At 37.7% G+C, this 17,125-nt stretch overlaps 1 protein-coding gene and 1 long non-coding RNA gene across 7 annotated transcripts in view; one reads left to right on the forward strand and one right to left on the reverse strand.

Annotated features, from left to right (window-relative positions):
- Nucleotides 1-17,125, forward strand: part of BANK1 (B cell scaffold protein with ankyrin repeats 1) — a 311,287-nt gene that overhangs the window by 252,876 nt on the left and 41,286 nt on the right. For 4 of the 5 annotated variants that reach the window (XM_074396501.1, XM_074396502.1, XM_003929513.3 and 1 more), the window contains one exon: nt 4,380-4,685. The exons of the other annotated variant lie outside the window; for it this stretch is intronic. In XM_074396501.1, coding sequence (XP_074252602.1) covers nt 4,380-4,685 — 306 coding nt within the window. The remainder of the gene's footprint in view (nt 1-4,379; nt 4,686-17,125) is intronic. 5 annotated transcript variants of the gene reach the window in all.
- Nucleotides 1-17,125, reverse strand: part of LOC141584024 (uncharacterized) — a 194,214-nt gene that overhangs the window by 74,396 nt on the left and 102,693 nt on the right. For both annotated transcript variants that reach the window (XR_012516894.1, XR_012516893.1), the window contains exons 3-4: nt 5,830-5,924; nt 2,024-2,192 (exon numbers count right to left, since the gene is read on the reverse strand). This is a non-coding gene — a long non-coding RNA (uncharacterized LOC141584024). The remainder of the gene's footprint in view (nt 1-2,023; nt 2,193-5,829; nt 5,925-17,125) is intronic.

Consider the following 17,125-nt stretch of genomic DNA (forward strand, 5'->3'; position numbering starts at 1 on the left):
CCTTATCAAAACCCCATTTTCACTATAATTTAGTTGTTGGTTTAGAGAAGGCTATAAAGTATAAAAACATGAACTTGTTTCAAAAAGTAAATTTTTAAGCAATGAAATTTAGCATTTGGGCCAGGCACAGTGGCTCACACCTGTAATCCCAGCACTTTGGGAGGCCAAGGCAGGCAGATCACCTGAGGTCAGGAGTTCAAGACAAGCCTAGCCAATGTGGTAAAACCCCAACTCTACTAAAAATACAAAAATTAGCTGGGTGTGGTGGCATGTACCTGTAATCCCAGCCACTTGGGAGGCTGAAGCAGGAGAATTGCTTGAGCCTGGGAGGCGGAGGTTGCGGTGAGCCAAGATCACCCAGTGCACTTCAGCCTAGGCAACAAGAGCGAGACTCCATGTCAAAAAAAAAAAAAAAAAGGAATTCAGCATTTGTGTCCTTGAAGGCTCTCTATGAAGACCCAAGTTTACCATAATAAGGTTTATTAAGGTTATGCACTGTATTTAGAGACAGAAAGTAGTGCTTAATGGAAAGCTCTGAAGCCTAATGGGTATTTCTCCGATTCATTCATTCATTCAACAGATATTTATTACCTACTATATTTTAAGCTCTTGTGGATCCTTAATATTTATCCATGGAGTACATGTATTAATATTTAGTGGGGAGGGGAGAAAACGTCTTTAGTTACACTGACTACAAAATTCTGGGATTTTTTTTCTCATTTTTTCAGATATGACTAATTTGTTATAACAATATTACAGCTAGTGCTCGACTTACGACCACGGTCGGGACTGCTGACCGGTTGTAACACGATTTGGTAGTAAGTTGAGTAGGCTATATGTACAGTTGAAATGGTGCACGTGGAGATGGTAGTGCTGCCAGAAGCTGGTCCGCACTGTCGTATGCCCAGCTGGGCAACGTTTGCGCTGCCAGAGGCGGAGCAGTCGTGGCTAGCGATTGTGGTGGTAAAGTAGAATGGTCGTAAGTTGCATAGGTCATAAGTTGATTGCTACCTGTAATTGTTAAGAAGACAAAATTGTCTTGTGTCAGATTAATTCTCCTAAAAGTGCTGTCCTGGCATGGTAGCTCACACCTGGAATCCCAGCACTTTCGGAGGTCAGGAAAGGTGAACCACAAGGTCAGGAGTTCAAGACCAGCCTGACCAACATGGTGAAACCCCATTTCTACTAAAAATACAAAATTAGCCAGGCATGGTGGTGGGTGCCTGTAATCCCAGCTACTCAAGAGGCTGAGGCAGGAGAATCTCTTGAGCATAGGAGGCGGAGGTTGCAGTGAGCTGAGATTGCACCACTGCACTTGAGCCTGGGTGACAGAGCAACACTCTGTCTCAAAAAAAAAAAAAAAGGTGCTAATATTAAGTCATATGTTTCCTAATGTATATTTTTATATATATGTTGGTTAGCAGGTCTAAAACGACTCTACTCAAGATCTTCATGAGATATCTCAAATGAGAAATGTAATCTTGGCTAATATATCTCCTGAAAACTAGCAAATATAAAAAGCAAAATAAAACAAACTCATCTAATTTAAAAACTCTCTTTTTACATTTTATATGCAGTGTTACTTTGATCTTATCTTTTCATAACACTGATATTAGAAGTGGATAATAAAATGCCGGGTTTTTTTTTAATTGTTGTATTGATCTTTAAATGCAAGGCTGTAAGCTATCAGTTATTTTTTTGCCAGAGACTTTTTATGTCTTTGACTTTGGCTAGTGATACTGTCAGGAATTGTTCTTCAGGAGAAGCTTCCATCTGCCTGCAAGTTACTGAAGGGGGAAAAAAAGAGCCATCTCATCAATGCTGTAGGCATTACATTCCACACAGTGAATTTATGGACATCTTCATCAGAGGAACTAATAACATATAATACTATAGAGCACTTTATAGTTTATAAAGAACCCACTGTTTCTTTCTAACATCCCAAGAATCCTAAAAGTAATTATCGGATCCCTCCTTGACTCAGTCCCAAGAAGCATATAATTAGAAAGTGTCAGTTACTTACTTCTATGAACAGCTCTCCAAGGCTCTTAGGATTTTTCTCTTTTTTATACACTTTTGTCCCAATTACTTCAAAAGTTGGAATTATAGAAGTGATTTGTTTTCATCTTTCTTGATATACCATCTGAATTGAGAAAGCTCAGGTTCCACTCTTAAAAGTATAATCTGATACTCTGGAAAATAAGAAGTAAAATGTATTATTTCCAGTCCAAGCCCAACTTTAGAAATAGTTGGGAAGAGAGGTGGGTGGGGAAACAGAGTTAACAGCTCAGGAAATCAGTTCATAAGCCTAAGATGGTTGACACATTCTGCTAAAAATGAAACACTAAAAAAGTGGTTCCCACACATTTAATCTGGCTTCACCTGTGTTGCTGTCAGTGAAACAGAAGTCATAAAGTCAAAATCTTAAAACCATGCTATTCACAGGATAAAAGACAAGTTGTGGTGAATTGAAAGTTAGTGCTAGGCACATGGGTAATTAATATTTCTTAGGTTAAGCCAAATGAAACCATAAGAGTTAAGACGCTGTTGGGAGATTAGTCTCTCTCGTAAAACTACCCAAGACAACTGCTGAATCTTTCTATAATAATATCCTTTAATTCTGCTCTGCTACTTCTCTTTCTCCTTTTAAGTTTCTCCACTGAAATCTTCATAAGTAAACTAATTTGGGAAGTATCAGATTCTCACCAAAAGAAGGGCAAATTGAAAAAGAATGAAAATGAAAGAAAAAGGCCTCTCATTGGCCTGGTAGAGATACATTAAAATTCTTTTCAATTTACTTGTTAATCAAAGCATATGTCTTTCTCTTATTAACTGCTACAAAAATATTTTAACATATTCATATATGTTAAGATATTACTGAATGTAAAAACCATCAAAGACGCTGAAACCTGTATTCTTTTCACTTGAATTAATTCTTAAATCACCGATCATCTATGCTGTCTTCTATATCATGAACTCTACTTTCAGTGTCATTCATCCATGTTTTTAAATTTTTTTAAAAATTTTTATTTGTGATGCACAATCTCACTCTGTTGCCAGGCTGGAGTGCAATGGCGTGCTTATAGCTCACAGTAGCATCAAACTCTTGGCCTAAAGCAATCCTCTCTCCTCATTTTCTGGAGTAGCTGGAAGTACAGGTGCACACCACCTCACCTGGCTAATCTTTTCATTTTTGTAGACACTAGGTCTCACCAGACTGCTCTGAAATTCCTGGCCTCCAGCTATTCTCTTACTTCAGCCTCCCAAAGCATTTGGATAAGGCACAGAAGCCACCACACCTGGCCGGTGTCCTTTATCTATGAATAAGGTTCAAGTTGGCTTGTAGAAAGCAGGAGCTACATTTTTGAAGGTCAGTTTGTCATATTCAAAGACTGACTGCTATGAAACCAACTAATGGTGCCTTTAGCTATTTCTCCCTGTCATTTTCAGAGAAATTAAAGTTTAGGTGAAATATCCAGTGTGAGCAATATGAAACATGAAACAACTTCAAGTGAAAAAAATACGTACAAGAATATTGTGCTTGAAAACCACAAGTTTTCAAAGCCTGTGGAGTTTGAGACAGATTTGTAACTCAATTTCCTGATATGAAATCATTCTTTACATATAAAAGTATATATATTATGTATTATATATATAATATAATATATAAAGGTATATGTAACATTTTATATATAATATACTTACATTTTATACATTATTTTATAGATGAAATAATATATAAAAATATTTATATTGGCTGTGCATGGTGGCTCATACCTCTAATCCCAGCACTTTGGTAGGCCGAGGCAGGTGGATCATGAGGTCAGTAGTTCAAGACCAGACTGGCCAACATGGTGAAACCCCATCTCTACTAAAAAATACAAGAATTAGCTGGACATAGTGGCTTGTGCCAGTAATCCCAGCTACTTGGGAGGCTAAGGTAGGAGAATTGCTTGAACCAGAACCCAGGAAGTGGAGGTTGCAGTGAGCCGAGATTGCACCACTGAACTCCAGCCTGAGCCACAGAGAAAGACTCCATCCAAAAAAAAAAATGTATATTATTTATATAGACACACAAAAAATAATATGGAAAATACTTAAATGTTTTTTTAAAATCTATGTCTTAAGTAAAATGTTTTTCTTAATAAAATTTAAATTACTGCAGGATGATTTATTAGTAAGTTACACAGCTCACTCTTCTTTCTGTATTTACGGGGTAATATATAAATTATTATTCTGGAGTCAGGAGCTCCTCTCTAAGATTATTTCCTATGGCACTTGACTAAGCCACCTTGGGAAGCTCAAAAAAGTGACAGATGGACACCAATAACATTGCATATAACAGAAGAGTAAACACAATGTAAATATTTCATAAACAGGAACAATGGTGGAAGGCCAAATGGAAAGAGGTCAGAACTGGGGTGATCCTGGTGTTAGACAAGAAACAGGAGATGAACTCAAAGGAGAAAAAGAGAAGAAAGAAGATGAAAAGGATCAGGAAGGGGAGGAAGACCCCTACACTTTTGCTGAGATTGATGACAATGAATATGACATGATTTTGGCCAATCTGAGTATAAAGAAAAAATCTGGGAGTCGGTCTTTCATTATAAACAGACCTCCTGCCCCCACACCCCGACCCACAAATATACCTCCAAAAGAGGAAACCACACCTTACATAGCTCAAGGTAATGTTTTATCATTGTTGTGTGTTTACTTGTTAATTTTGTATGTCCAAAATTTTGAGTATGGGAGGAAGGAATATGGTGATGCAATTAGTGCTCTAAAATTCCAAAGATTAAACTTTTTTTTTCAACTCACAGGTAAGCTATACAGGCTTATTTTTTAATTTAGAAACATAATGAGTAAAGAAAATAAGAATATTGGATTGGTTCAGGTTCCTAATTCCTCATTAGAAAGGATAATGACACGTCATTCAGAGAACATGAATAGCATATATGTAGAAATTCTACTTGATACTTCCTAATTCTGTAAGAGGGAAGCTCAACTCCTATAAATAATATGCAACACAAGAACATTTAAATATATACCATAGATCCACCTAAGAGAAACATAATTACTCATATATACTTAATATTTTCAATAGAAACTATTCTGTTCCTTAAGCTGCATGTATATACAGGTATTGATCGACTTACGACCTATGCAACTTATGACCATTCGACTTTACGACCACAATCGCTAGCCGTGACTGCTCCACGTCTGGCAGCACAAATGTTGCCCAGCTGGGCGTACGACAGTGTGGACCAGCTTCTGGCAGCACTACCACCTCCGCGTGCACCATTTCAACTGTACATATAGCCTACTCAACTTACAACCAAATCATGTTACAACCCTTCCGTGGTCTCGACCGTGGTTGTTAAGTCGAGCACTAGCTGTATTGAGAGATTCATGTAAGAAAATTTAGCAAGCAAAAAATTTACCATATAAAACACACTTATTTAATGGTGATGTACTCCTGATAATGTTCAAGAAAATATAACAAATTAGGAAACTATGACAAATTAATCAACTGCTTCTGCTGAAATAAAATGTGAATTGGAACTGTTGTCTAGATTATAAAGGCAGGGAGTGAGCTTTTGTTAGAAATTCTCAGGTTGTCTCTCATAGTTAAAATCTCTATGATATTACTGTCTCCTTGACAAAGTTGATAAATACCAATAAATACTTTGAAAAGAGAAAATACATATAGCTTGATATAAAATATTAGTTATATTCTAGAAATATTTGAAGAGATACCTCATCCTCTATACCCTAATGCTTAGTGAGTTTCTCAGGACAAGTATGGAATCCCATGTTGTGTTGCTCTACCTTTTGGCCTTTATCTTCCCATCCTTCCATTGGTGGTCATATTCTTGTTTTTCAAGATCTCTGTCACATTTTCTGTTGTTCTTTTCTCTTTTACGCTGTATGGGTGCAGAGAGGTATAATTCAGTATCTTTGTTACTGATTTTGTTTTGATTTGTTTTTAAATTTCTTTTGTTCTTATTTTTATTTTCCTTCTGCTCTCATATTGTCTCTGTTTTCTTGTTTGTTTTGCCTGTAACATTTGATACTTCCATCAAATACGGCTATTCTTAGCTATGCTTTCATGGCGAAGCATAGTGGCTCACATCTGTAATCCCAGCACCCTGGGAGGCCAAAACGAGCGGATTACCTCAGGTGAGGAGTTTGAGACCAACCCAGCCAACACAGTGAAACTCCGACTCGACTAAAAATACAAAAACATTAGCCAGGCATGATGGCAGGTGCCTGCAGTCCCAGCTACTCCAGAGGCTGAGGCAGAAGAATAGCTTCAACCCAGGAGATTGCAGTGAGCCTAAATCATATCACTGCACTCCAGCCTGGGCAACAAAGCAAGACTCCATCTTAAAAACAAAAAATAAAAATAAAAAAAATAAAAAAGAGTAAAGCACAAATGCTTCAATGAAGACTCTGCTTGTTAACCTGTGGACAGCACTGTGGGCTAATTAGGAGTTAGCCAATTTTTTCATTGAATGGCCCCAAAATATTATTTATGTAACTCTATTCTCCTATGCTTTTCACTTTTTCTAGAATAGTTGTCAACTAACTATAGTCTGCACTTACTTACATACCCAGTTGCCAGCACGCTGAGATTAGAATGCTGGAAGAAGACTCGGAAATTTCACCATTCAGAACGCACAAATTTAACTTGTTCTCCCTGTTTTCAGTATAGCGTGTAATTGCTGCCACCCAGTGTGCCTTGTGTCCCATGTCCAGAACTACTTCTGTTCAATTTCTCTAATGAAGAAAGCTCCCATCATGGATGAGTGCTTCATTTCACAGAACTGGAGAAAGCACTTGGGCTATGACCACTTTAGACTTTCAACCCATCCCTAAGTTAAAAAAGTACATTTGGATGGTTTTCCTTCTCAAGGATTTATTTAGTAGTTACATAAACACCAACTGAGTGCCAGTGATAAAGGCTGTGTGCCAATTATGTAAATTCTCAACATGTAGTGTTATAAATTGTCCTGTAGGTATACCTACACATAGAAACATTGAGGAATCTTAAAGATCTTGAGTTTCTAATAAATTTTAAAGTTTACTAATCTCACCCATCCCAAGCATGGCATCCTTCAATATTTATATGACATCTTTCTAATTCAATGATACAATATAATCTACTCTCATTATATTTGTATTTCATAGAGATGAAACTAGTGTTATAATTTTTTTGCAATTATGAATATAAAATAGGTATGGTTATATACCCTGTATCCCCAAAAAGTGTCAAAAGCTGGACTATACATAAGGTCACTGAAAACCTCTTCCATTTTTTATTTCATTTTCTCTTTCACTGGGATATATTTGCCTGCCTTTTTCTTTTATACAATTGATTGTTGATCATTCTGTTCCCACATAGGAAGAGATTACCTCAACAGCTAATTCATTCTTGATGTTCTTTGCATTTCACAGGATAAGAATCTTTCCTCACATCTTTCCGTTTTTATCCCCTAGCTCAGGCAGATCTATTAAGTTGAATTGCCACCATTTCCCAGAAAAAATCCACTCAATTAGAAGATTAATTTCTGGCCTGCCAGAGCCCAAAGGTGATATCAGTATATTCATATATTCAGGGTGTGTTAACATAGGCAGAATTGAAGAATATGGAATAGGAGATAGGGGAAAAACACATGAATGCACAATCCCAGCTTACTGTTTCAGAAACTCAAGAAGTAATGGCAAAGGGACTAGGCAAAGGAAAACCATGCTAACTTTGCAGAAAGATTTGTATTCAAATTTAGCTGATATAACCTAAGTAAGCAACCTCACATATCTGAGACTGAATTTCCTCACTGTAAGTTCGGGATAAAAATGGTATGCATTTTAAAGATTGTTAATCTCTAAATGAGATAAAATTAGAAAAAACCCAGCACAATACTTGACATGCAGTATATGCTCAATGAATTAAAACAATTCTATTTTTTCTTCTCTCAGTTTAGTGTCTGTGTATTTCCTGGGTTCTGGTGGAGTCAGAAGTTAGGAAAAATAATAGTGATAGAGTGTGTGAGGGAAGAAAGACCCCATACTCTAATAGGGCAGGTTGGCTTAGTCATATTCTTACAATAATTATTATTAGGCAGCTTTCATAATAATTTCTAATTCACGCAATAACGCTGCATAATTGGCATTAATGGCCTCATTCTGAAGATAAAGAAACTTATGCTTAGTGAGTTTCAGTCTCTTGCTCAACGTGATAAAACCAGGAAGAGGAAAAGGTAGGATTTGGAGATCCCATGCCTGAGCATATGGCACCACAAATTTCCATCACTGATATATTTATTTCTGGATTATTTGTTAATATTTATTTCTTCCTTTAAACCTATAAGATCCATGAAGGAAGAGACAAAACTAATGTTTTTCCCCATTGTATCTCTGGTGCCAAGGTCAGTGCTGAATTCACAGCAGAAACCATGCATATTTGGTGCATGTTAACTGAATGAAATGATAGAAGTGACAAGATCCACATCAATGTGGCTAAAACAGAAGGATTCATTAACACACTGGAAGGTAATCAGAAGAATGTATCAGTCTACTAATTCCTAAGTCTCTCCTGCTTTAAACCATCTTATGTCCAAAACAGTGCTAATTTGAAGGAAAGAGCCCACATAGAATTGGACAAAGCCCTAGGTTATTCATATATTGCTAAGCATTCTTACTGCTTTCACAGTTTAAAACATGTGGGAGAGAAGCTCTATATCCACTATCATCATCATCCCTCTACCCCAGAGACATAACTTATTAATGCAAAACTGAACCTATGTTGTTTCATTTTATCAAGAGATATGTTTATGATTTTTTATCCCATTGCTGTTGTACTAAACCTGATCTTAGGTTAACATCCACAAGAAGAATAACTCATTTTTCTTAAGTAAAATTTTTTGAAGTTTGCCTGTTTTCAGATATATTTTTTCTACTTTTTTCTCCCTTTAATATTGAAGAGGATCAGGTTCATTAAGCTTGAAGAATATAGAGGAATTAACACAGAGTTATAGTCTTCAGTGACAGAATTCTTGATTTATGACAAATCAGGGAAAGAAAATGAGCACTTGGCATGGCAAAGATAGATTGGTAGTAAAACTATGTCCATAAATCATGCAAAGAGATGAATGCCTATTGGGTAAAATATTTTAGCATCAATGGGCAATTTTCTATTTTCCTCTCACACAACTAATAGAACAAAGATCCTTCTTCAGAATCTACATGACTGATTTCGGGTAGAATATAATTTCCCTTTCAATTTCCAATTGCTACTGAGTTGCCCTTGGCATTTTGCAGCACGACAAAGTTGTATATGACCTTTTTGAGAGCTACTCAGCTACAGGGACCCCAAAATGTCAAGTGCAACTCAGCTGCTCTCAGAAATTTTCCACTTGCAATTCACTTGTACTTGAAATTGATCACATACAATGCAATTGAAATGCAAAAAGAGAAAAAAAGACCTTGTAGAAACTCTCAGGAAAAATTATTCGTATCATTTTAAATGTGACAGGGTATAATGGTCTCTGTCTTCATTAGTAAATATGGTCAAGTGGATTGAAGTAGGTCTTAGATCAAGTGCCTTGGATCTTACTCCCTGGCTAGGTGACCTTGTCCAAACCATTTGGCTTGAGGACATAGTATGTCTATCACAGGTGCTCTCAGAATAGTGGCATATTTATCATTCTTTGTAAGCCTCATGTTCCTGTTTTTCTCCTCTGACTCTCTGCCTCATTCTTTTCCATGATAGAGTGTTGGTGTAACTCTGTAAAGGAGAAATTGTTCTGACCTGTGTTCCTACTGTCCATTGAAGAGAAGCAAGTCAGCTTGTGTAACCCAGGTGTTCCTGTTTGCTCTTTCTGTCGTTCTCACAGGAGAACATCATGATCCCCTGGCTCCTTCACAAAAATACTGAATGAAACCTGACAAGGGCTTTGCAGACCATCTGTTAGCATGTTGACCTAATGATGAGGAACTTCTCCAGCCTCATCTTCCAAGAATTCAATTCCTTTATATTAGTGAAGTGGAAAGGAGGCAGTAATCGGCTGTGGTGTGAACTGAATTAAGGGATTTTCATTATACAAGACAATGAATGCAAATATTATCAAGCATTTAGATTTTCATTTGACAGCCGGTCGTTTTCCACTTATGATGTTACTAAACTATTTGTTAAATGCATCTGTAGGAAGAAATTTAATTGACCTATAAAAGTAGTCCTTAAGTGGCAGTGATTTGCCTCTCAAAAGAGATTTGGCAGTGTCTGGAGACATTTTGATTGTCAGAACTAAGAACAGTATTAGTGGCATCTACTAGGCAGAGATCAAGACTGCTGCTAAATGTCCTACAATGCACCAGACAGCCCCATAGCAAAGAATTATCCAGTCCTAAGTGTCAACAGTACCACTGTTAAGAAACTCTTACCTGAATTATTTCCATTGTTAAGCCTGAGTAAACAAATATTCTGGAGAATGATTGTTTAAAGATGAAATCACAGATGCATCAAACAAACATATCAAACAGCTATCCACACCTACTATCTTTTGAGTCACTTTAGATTTCTTGAGTTCACTATGTTTTCCACCAGGACTTATAACATGTGATTTTTTGTAATCTAAATAAGTAGCTATTCAGGAAAAATAAAATGCTTCCTGATGTTAGAAAATTGGAAAAAGTCTCCCCTAACAGACCAGCAGCACTGGGTAGTGAAATTCATGAGGATTATGAAGCCAGATGGAACTGAATTTGACTAAGACTGACACCGCTGTGTAACTTTGCAAATTATGTAACCTTGCTTCACCTGCTTTTGGTTTTGGTTTTGGTTTTAAAGAAATGGTAATACCTACTTCACAGGGTTTTCATGAGAACTAAAACTATGTATGTACAGTGGCCTGCACAGGGTCGCATGTAGGAAATGGTAGTTGCTGTGACAGACGGTATTCTGTAGGCGCAGAGGTGAAGGTAGACCTGGCATATCACACCAGTTAGGATGCCTTTTGCCTCTTCCCTTTTGCATGGGTTTCATATGCCAACATATCGTCTTGCATGACTTTTCCAAAGTATGTATTAACTTCCAGTATTGAATACTATCTAGAACAAAGGGGCCAGCCCTATCCTTCTGGAATTTTCAATCTGCATTTATATAATTTTCAGAATTATTAGCAGAATTAAACTGTTTGTTCGAAATGAGCATGACCAAATAGCTTATCTTTAAATTTAGGGGAGAAAAAAATATTAAGAGTACCAAGTTTTTAATCATCCTGTGAAATATAACACAAGGCAAATCATGATCCCACTGCTACTTCTTGGGATAGCAACATTTCTTGATTGAGGGAGAGGAAGGGAAGTTATTTTTGATAATCACTCAGCATGAACCAAAAAATAAACTCATTATAGTTTGCAGAGTCTTCCATTGGCTGCCCAAACTACTTTTCTTTGAAACAAAAGAAAATTTGCTCAGAATATTACTAGATTTATGTCCATACTTATATCATTTTCTTATTGAATACAAATGAGTAGTGAGAGAAGTAAAGAGATGATCCCAAATGAAGTCTCATGGGAGGAGACTAACTCCCTAGTCCAGTGCTATACAAGCAATACTTATTCAATGCATGCTGCCTCCTGCCAATGGGAGGGAGGAAGACTGCCCATCCAGTGGTGAGTGGAGATTTTTCTAATAAATTTATTGCCATGGTCTCAAGCTATAATTAGAGTAAACTCCACAACCAATTGTCCTCACTCAGAATGTCTCACCTTCCTGGATTATAAACATTTCTAGAATGTAAATATATGTGTTTGCATCAGAAAGAATACATATGCAAATGAAATCAGTTTGTGTTCTACTTTGGTAAAAATTAGGTCCCTTAGTAGTAGGGGAAAAAAATTATAGTGAGATTTCCCAAATCTTCCTTTAGGAGGTGATTTCAACGATAGCACTTGTATCAAACAAAGTTTTTGTTACCACTTGAAAAGAAAATTAATGTTTTCTCCTTTGGAAACTAAAGCATTTATTAATATCACCACTGAATTAGAATTTTTATGACCTTTTCCTTCATATAGCAATGTACTTTCCAACTTTCCATTTCTGCTTATCTGACTAGTAAGCCATAACCCATGTTAGTGACCTCATATATTTCGGCCGACCATTTACAGATGCTTCTTAAAAGATAATGCCACAACTCCACCTACATATGTCTGCTATGCAGTAAACTACTTTCAGGTGAAAGATTTTTATACTATGTGGCGAATGTGGTTGTCTATTTGTGTCCACAGCTTCTTGAATGTACCCGTTGAAATGCAATGGCCTGTATTTGATAAGGTTTCTCAAACCTGTAACTATTGCTAGCATAATTAAATGGGGGTTTTCAACTGACTGGGGCACTCAGTCTCCCTTGGTCAGCTTTCAAAGAGGCTACCTAAATACATCTTCCCTCTAAGCTTCAGATTAGTCAGTGTGACTGACTATAGGGTTAAAACATTGTTTCCTGTGTTTGCTGGCTAGACAAAGGGGTTGTTTACACTGTGGTTGGTTGCTTGTTTTTACTTTATTGTGTCTTTGATTAGATTTAAACAGTATAAATTGGGAAACTGGGGAAACAAGGCAGGGAGAATAGAGAGCTGCAAGGATTGAGTTATGATTCTGGCTCTTCTTGATGGTTTCTCATCCCTATCCTCTCTTATCAGTAGGTACTAGTGGCACATTAGACGTTTACTGAAATGAACACACCAAAATAGAGGACAGTATGATAACTCCGACTGTGTCTTATTTACCTTTGCATCCTCAGGACTTGCCTATGTAGTTAGCAACCAAATGATAGGTGTTTTGGTTAAAAATAAAAACACTGCTACCACCCTGTACTGTATCATTCCCTGAAAGCCCAGAACACAATATGGACATATTTTATTTTATATCAAATCTCTAGTTCCGAGCATTATCATCACTGATAGCTGTACAGCTCTAAATAACATTTCACTTGTCATATCTAATGGACAAGCATCAAGGGTTTTGTGGTTTATAATTCACATCATGAATGCTGTTATTATTGCATAGGTTTTTATCACTATAGCCACTTATGAAATAATTCAAAATAAGATTTATCAGATTTTCTAAGGGCAGCAATGGAAGGATCCCTTTGCCCAAAACAGACCACAAATGAGGTTGACATGAAGAATATACTCGCAGATGCAGCCTGGAAACATGAATAGTGCAAATGAACTATTTAAACTTCAACTTCTCAAAGGTGGCCAAATAAGAACAGCTCCAGAGCACAGTTCCCAGAGAGAGAGATGCAGAAGGTGAGTGATCTCTCTGCATTTCCAGCTGAGGTACCAGTCAACAGGACTGGTTGGACAGTGGCCGTAGCCCAAGGAGGGCAAACCAGGGCAGGGCAGGGCACTGCCTCACCCAGGAAATGCAACTGACTGGAGGATGAGGGACCTTCCCCCTGTTCCCCCGCACTTTGGTTCATATACTGTGCTTCTCCTATGGCCTCTGCAACTTACAGACCGGGAGATCCCCACTGGGATGAAAAGTGCCATGAGTTAACAGCACAGATCTGAGTAGCAGATCCAGCCAGTGCCATGGGTTGTCAGCACAGATCTGTGCAGACATTTTGACTAGCACTGAGAGTGACTGTGGGATGGTGCTACCCACTCCTAAGAAAAAGGGGGAGCTGAAAGCAGGGAGACAGGTGATACACCCTCACAAAGACCAGCAAACTGAAGCCCTCTTGCTTGAGAGTTTTGCAGCCAGCACATCAGTTTGAGCTTGACCCAGGATGATCAAATTCAGTGGGGCAAAGGGTATCCACCATTGCTGAGGTGGGTCTAAACCTACCTGTGTAAACAAAAGCCAGAGGAAGTTTACACAGCAGCTGGTGAGTCCATGATAGTGCAGCAGTGCCTCTGCAGGCAGACAAGGGACAGATTTCCTCCTCAAGTGGCTCCCTGACCCCTATATAACCAAAAAGATGCCTCATACAGGAGAACTCTGGCTGACACCTGGCAGGTACCCTTCTGAGACGAAGCTACCAAAGGTAAGATCAGAAGCAATCCTTGCTGTTCTGCAAACCCCACGGGTGATTCCCAGGCAAGCCAGGTTTAGAGTAGACCTCCAGCAGTCCAACAGCAGAGGGACCTCACTGTTTGTTAGAAGGAAAACTAAATAACAACAATAAAAAAAATAGCTTCAACATCAACAGAAAGATGTCCACTCAGAGAGCCCATCTGAAATCACCAACTTCAAAGATCAAAGGTAGATAAATCCATGAAGATGGGAAGAAACCAGTGCAAAAAAGGATGAAACCATCAAAGACCAGAATGCCTCTCCTACTCCAAGGGATCATAACTCCTCACAAGCAAGGGAACAAAAAAGGATGGAGAATGAGTTTGATGAATTGACAGAAGCAGGCTTGAGAAGGTGGGTAATAACAAACATCTCTGAGCTAAAGGACCATATTCCAACCCAATGCAAAGAAACAAAAAACCTTGAAAAAGGGTTAGACAAAATGCTAACTAGAATAACCAGCTTAGAGAAGAACACAAATGACTTGATGGAGCTGAAAAATACAACACGAGAACTTTGCAAAGCATACACAAGTTTCAATAGCCAAGCTGATCAAGCAGAAAAAAATTGATGATCAACTCAATGAAAAAAACAAAAAGGCAAGATTACAAAAAAAGAGAGCAAAAAAAAAAAAAATGAACAAATCCTCCAAGAAACATGGGATTATGTGAAAAGACCTAATCTACACTTGATTGGTGTACCTGAATGTGATGGGGAGAATGAATCCAAGCTGTAAAACATTCTTCAGGGTACTATTCAGGAGAACTTCCCCAACCTAACAAGGCAGGCCAACATTCAAGTCCGGGAAATACAGAGAGCACCACAAAAATATTCCTCAAGAAGAGCAACCCCAAGGCACATAATCATCAGATTCACCAGGGTTGAAATGAAGGGAAAAATGCTAAGGGCAGCCAGAGAGAAAAGTCAGGTCACCCACAAAAGGAAGCCCATCAGACTCACAGCAGATCTCTCAGCAGAAACTCTACAACCCACAAGAGACTGGGGGCCAATATTCAAAATCCTTAAAGAAAAGAACTTTCAACTAAGAATTTTATATTCAGCCAAACTAAGCTCTGTAAGTGAAGGAGAATTAAATCTTTTAAGGACAAACAACTGCTGACAGATTTCATCACCACCAGACCTGTCTTACAAGAGCTTCTGAAGGAAACACTAAACATGGAAAGGAACAACTAGTACCACCCATTGCAAAAACGTACCAAATGGTAACGACCAATGATGCAATGGAGAAACTGCATCAACTAACAGGTAAAACAAACAGCCAGTAATAAAATGGCAGGATCAAACTCACACATAACAATATTAGTATTAAGTGTAAGTGGCCTAAATGCCCTAATCAAAAGATACAGACTGACAAGCTGGATAAAAAGTCAAGACCCATTGGTGTGCTGTATTCAAGAGACCCATATCATGTGCAAAGACACACCAAGACTCAAAATAAAAGGATGGAAGAAAATTTACCAAGCAAATAGAGAGGACAAAAAAGCAGGGGTTGCAATCCTAGTCTCTGATAAAACAGACTTTAAATAGCAAAGATCAAAAGAGACAAAGAAGGGCATTACATAATTGTAAGAGGATCAAGGCAACAAGAAGAGCTAACTATCCTAAATATATATGCACCCAATACAGGAGTACCAAGACACATAAGGGAAGTTCCTAATGACCAACAAAGAGACTTAGACGCCCACACAATAATAGTGGGATACTTTAACACTCCACTGTCAGTATTAGATCAACAAGACAGAAAATCAACAAGGACATCCAGGACTTGAACACAGATCTGGACCAAGCAGACCTAATAGACATCTACAGAAATCTCCACCCCATATCCACAGAACATAAAATCTTCTCAGCACCACATCACACTTATTCCAAAATTGACCACATAATTGGAAGTAAATCACTCCTCAGCAAATGCAAAAGAATGGAAATGATAACAAACAGTCTCTCACACCACAACGCAATCAAATTAGAACTCAGGATTAAGAAACTCACCCAAAACCACACAACTACATGGAAATTGCACAACTTGCCCCTGAATGACAACTGGATAAACAATGAAATGAAGGCAGAACTAAAGATGTTCTTCAAAACCAACAGAAACAAAAATATAATATACCAGAATCTCTGGAACACATTTAAAACAGTGGCTAGAGGGAAATTTATAGCAATAAATGGCCAAATGAGAAGCAAGGAAAGATCAAAAATCGTCACCCTATCATCAAAATTGAAAGAGCTAGAGGAGCAAGATCAATAAAACTCAAAACCTAACATAAGACAAGAAATAACTAAGATCAGAACTGAAGGAGATAGAGACACAAAAAACCCTTCAAAAAATCAATAAATCCAGGAGCTGGTTTTTTTAAAAAAATCAACAAAATAGACTGCTAGCTCGACTAATAAAAAAGAAAAAAGAATCAAATAGATGCAATAAAAAATGATAAAGAGGATATCACTCCAATTCCACAGAAATACAAACTACCATCAGAGATTACTACAAACAACTCTATGCACATAAACCAGTAAACCTGGAAGAAATTCATAAATTCCTGGACACTTACACCTTCCCAAGGTTAAGCCAAGAAGAAACTGAATCCCTGAATACACCAATAACAAGGGCTGAAACTGAGGCAGCAATTAATAGCCTAGCAACCAAAAAAACTCCAAGTCCAAATGGGTATACAGCCAAATTCTACCAGAGATACAAAGAGAAGCTGGTACCATTCCTTCTGAAACTATTCCAAACAATACAAAAAGAGGGAATCCTTCCTAACTCTTTTTATGAGACAAACATCATCCTGATACCAAAACCTGGCAGAGACACAACTAAAAATGAAACTTCAACCATAATGAAATCAATGCAAAAATACTCAGTAAAATACTGGCAAAGCAAATGCAACAGCACATCAAAAAGCTTATCCATCATGATCAAGTAGGCTTCATCCCACGGATGCAAGGCTGGTTCAACATGCACAAATCTATAAATGTAACCCATCACATAAACAGAACCAAAGACAAAAACCA

The sequence above is a fragment of the Saimiri boliviensis genome, chromosome 3 (genome assembly GCF_048565385.1).
Source record: "Saimiri boliviensis isolate mSaiBol1 chromosome 3, mSaiBol1.pri, whole genome shotgun sequence".
Lineage (NCBI taxonomy): Eukaryota > Metazoa > Chordata > Mammalia > Primates > Cebidae > Saimiri > Saimiri boliviensis.